Source organism: Eurosta solidaginis, chromosome 1, assembly GCF_040869045.1.
Source record: "Eurosta solidaginis isolate ZX-2024a chromosome 1, ASM4086904v1, whole genome shotgun sequence".
In the NCBI taxonomy this organism is placed as follows: domain Eukaryota; kingdom Metazoa; phylum Arthropoda; class Insecta; order Diptera; family Tephritidae; genus Eurosta; species Eurosta solidaginis.
In genome coordinates, this window is record NC_090319.1 from 34,587,955 (window position 1) to 34,591,975 (window position 4,021).

A 4,021-nucleotide genomic window follows, 5' to 3' on the forward strand; every position below is an offset into this window, starting at 1 on the left:
CCCTTTCATACACTTTGGCCAAATAACTCAAAACGCACTCAAAGAGATTTTTATTTTCGCCGCGTTTCTCAAGCAAACAGCGGACAGACACAAAGAAGAATCGCCGACCCAGTCATAGAATCCATTGAGAAAATATTGTTAGAACTAGAAGAAAAACAAACATTTTTCAAATCAGCGAATGACGCCTCTTATTATATTTATCCTCTTTGGTCATATGATAATCAGTATTCTTGTAGGGAAGTTGAAACACTGAATTCTCATTTTTTTTAAAAAAACGGAAAAAAAAGAAAAAAAAAATAATACTAATATAAAATGATCTGGCAACAACACAAATAATCGCATGACAACCTGGCTGTTTAAGAGGCTTAAACAATTGGCCATTTCACTCCGCATCAAGGAGTATCAAAATCAAAAAAAAAAAAAAAGAAGTATCTGCATTTTGGGTGTTAATATAATCTACCATTTCAATAGAATCGCATCATTCCAACTCATTAATTATCTGCTTTGAAACGCGATACTCATTTTCTAGAACAATGGCTATGGCTGTATGTAGTACTCGACAACGCCTATCCGAGCTGAACCCCAACGGTTCGAACTCATTTGTTGAAAAGCTTTTATGCCAAATCTACGAGCATTTTGGTGATCAGGACTTAGTTGACGTCACTTTCAAGTTATCAAATCCATCTGCACTGTAAGTTAATTGCTTGTTACATACCTACGTTGCTAGGTAAACAAACTGGATGGCATACAATTTAATTTCAACATTTACAGAGTTACAGCGCACCGCTTGATTTTGTCATCGGCAAGTCCATATTTCAAGGAACTCTTCAAAAGTGAGAAAGGCATTTTTCCTCTCATCGAAATCACCAACATTGATAGCGATACGTTTGAGCGTATAATTGCCTTTTGTTACACCGGTAAAACGCTTATAACTATTGAAAATGTGGAGAAAATGTTAGTCGGCGTTGATTTTGCAGTTGGAAGACGCTGTTTCTATTGCTGTTGACTTCCTAATGGAACGTATAACCGATTTTAAATTGGAGCGAGCGTATGTCCTACAGCGTGAGATACAGTGTGCATTACTAAGTGAGAAAATATTGGAATATGAAGTTGGTAATTTTATGAGTGTAAGTTGTAGTACAGAAATTATGTTTGATATTTTAAATGCATACCTAAGTGCTTTTTTTTTACTTACAGATAACCAAAGCACCTGAGTTTTTAAATTTCGACGCTATCAAAATAAAGACCATTCTAGAGAGAGATGATTTGAATGTAGCAAGTGAGAAGGACGTGTTCGAGGCAGTGAAGCTTTGGTATGAACACGATGCTTCTGCACGTATACAATTACTACCCGACTTAGTTGCTTGTATACGTCTGACACAATTCGATACCAATTTTATTTTGACTCGCATTCGACCATTGCCAGGATGTGAGGTTGTAGCATTGGAAACGGTAGCCTGGATCGGTTTTCCCCTGGCTCGCTCTACCTTATCGATAAAATACCCGATTCCCCGTCGAGGAAGCAATTTGGCAATTTTTATTTACATATATGTTACAAGCTTGATCAAGGCGAATTCAGTACCAGGCGTTGTTATCCCAACAGCTGATTGCTTCGTCTTGATTATTTTCCATAAAGCGCCTTGTACTTTAATATGTCAGTTAATCGAAATCAATTAAAATTTTCTTTTGACTTGACATACTTCTGCACGGCGAATTGGTTGAATTCGCTTTGCTACCACCTGGTATGGATTCGCCTTGAGCTTGATACATTTTTGGCACTGTGGCAGTTTTTTCATGTTTCCAAAAGAAATCATTTTCATAGCTGACCAAGGCGAATTCAGTACCAGGCGTTGTTATCCCAACAGCTGATTGCTTCGTCTTGATTATTTTCCATACAACGCCTTGTACAACAATATGTCAGTTAATCGAAATCAATGAAAATTTTCTTTTGACTTGACATTCTTCTGCACGGCGAATTGGTTGAATTCTCTTTGCCACAAGGCGAATCTATACTAGGTGGTGGCAAAGCGAATTCAACCAATTCGCCGTGCGGAAGAATGTCAAGTCAAAAGCAAATTTCATTGATTTCGATTAACTGAAATTTTGTTGTACAAGGCTTTGTATGGAAAATTATCAAGAAGAAGCAATCAGCTGATGGGATAACACCACCTGTAATGAATTCGCCTTGATCTTTATATTACAGCAAGGCGAATCCATACATCCATACCAGGTGGTAGCAAAGCAAATTCAACCAATTCGCCGTGAAGAAAAATGTCAAGTCGAAAGAAATGTTTAATTGATTTCGATTAACTGACATATTAAAGTACAAGGCGCTTTATGGAAAATAATCAAGACGAAGCAAGCAGCTGTTGGGATAACAAAACCTGGTCTGAATTCGCCTTGTATTGTAGGAAGGCGAATCCATACAAGGTGATGGAAAAGCGAATTCAACCAATTCGCCGTACAGTAAGTCAAAAGAAAGTTTTCATTGATTTCTGTCAACTTACATATTATTGTACGAGGCGTTGTGTGGAAAGTAATCAAGTTGGGATAAAAACACCTGGTACTGAATTCACCTTCACTTGCCGCTTCCACTATGCCGTCAGCCTCGTAGCAGGTACAGCCAATAGAAGCATGAATGTTTAAATCTTCTTTCATATGCAATCTCTTCAAATTAAGTTAAGTAGCGATAAAGCTCTCCCGGCCATACATTGTTATTGGACAATGTAAAAAGTTGAGTCACGCGTATTTGTTGTAGTTGTAGCGATAAGGACACTCCCTGATGGTTTTGGGGAGAGTTATCGATGTTGATGGTTCTTTGCGGGATATATGTAGATATGGTACGTTCCGGTAACAAGCACCAAATAAGGTACATACATGCCCACCAATCTCGGTAACGATTTACTAAGATGACATTGAATTTTCTAGGCCATCCTGCCCACCACCCCCTAGTTACATGGCGAACTTGTGGTCGCCAGATTCTCGCCTGCTAAATAAACAGGATTCGCCACGGTTAGGTGAGGTTGACAATTGGTTTGGGAAAGTTTTAATTTTTAAAGCTTTCGGGCGATAATAGCGACTGGGCTATGTACCGAGCGTTGACTGTCGTTGTTGTCGTTGTAGCGATAAGGTTCCTCCCCGAAGGCTATGGGGAGTGTTATCGATGCGATGGTCCTTTGCCGGATACAGATCCGGTACGCTGCGGTAACACAGCACCATTAAAGTACTAGCCCGACCATCTAGGGAACGATTTATATTGCCACATTAAACCTTCAGGTCATCTCTCTCTCCCCACCCCCAAGTTCCATGAGGAGCTTGGGGTCGCCAGAGCCTCGTCTGTTATTGAAACAGGATTCGCCGCGGATAGGTGAGCTTGACAATTGGGTTTGGAGAAGCCATATTTTGCGCTGGTAACCTGAAGTGTTGCGCTACTGAGTCCCTTGAATCTGGTATTTTAGTCGCCTCTTACGACAGGCATACCTACCGCGGGTATATTCTGACCCCTAACCGGGTGGGGTAGCGTTGACTGTACTGGAAGTTCTTTAATAGGGCGAAAATAGTGTTAAATATTTTGATTTATTAACTTTTTTTAAACGTCTCGTAGGTTCCCGATGAAAAGTGCCCTCTTTCCCAGTATTGTATATGCGTTCGCGAAATAAACAACTGGTAATTCGTATCATATAACCTGCAATAATTGCAATAATTTGGAATCCGCGTTGAACCTGATCATTCTGACAAGCTGGAATCGGTCCATAAACAATTTTTGCATTTCGCTTTAAAACACTTACCATGGGATCATTCTAAAAATCTTCCCCCCTATTGCAGTCGGTTAAAACTAATACAGCTGCCCACATTGCAGCGCCGCAGGGAGATGCTTGGTGGCTTATTTATTGTTAAATTAATAAGGGGGAAGTACCAGTTACTTGAAACTTGTTTGCAAAATTGTTGTGATCATTATTTGTATATGTATGCAATCAAATTTACTCTGTATAAATTCTATTCTGTATATTAATTTGCTTTA

At 39.4% G+C, this 4,021-nt stretch overlaps 1 protein-coding gene across 1 annotated transcript; it reads left to right on the plus strand.

Moving 5' to 3' along the window:
- The first annotated feature begins 955 nt into the window (after window positions 1-955).
- On the plus strand, window positions 956-3,732 carry LOC137245157 (kelch-like ECH-associated protein 1). Its single transcript, XM_067775807.1, has 3 exons — window positions 956-1,127; window positions 1,198-1,313; window positions 3,605-3,732. Exons 1-3 carry the CDS (start codon window positions 1,014-1,016, stop codon window positions 3,657-3,659), a joined length of 285 nt encoding a protein of 94 aa, XP_067631908.1. The 5' UTR covers window positions 956-1,013; the 3' UTR covers window positions 3,660-3,732.
- The last annotated feature ends 289 nt before the right edge of the window (window positions 3,733-4,021 follow it).

Excerpts from the sequence above, each read along its gene's own strand:
- LOC137245157 (XM_067775807.1), top strand. The coding sequence starts at position 1,014 with ATGGAACGTATAACCGATTTTAAATTGGAGCGAGCGTATGTCCTACAG. Across the intron at positions 1,128-1,197 it reads AAGTTGGTAATTTTATGAGT|ATAACCAAAGCACCTGAGTT; the intron begins GTAAGTTGTAGT and ends TTTTACTTACAG. Across the intron at positions 1,314-3,604 it reads TTCGAGGCAGTGAAGCTTTG|GTTCCCGATGAAAAGTGCCC; the intron begins GTATGAACACGA and ends AACGTCTCGTAG.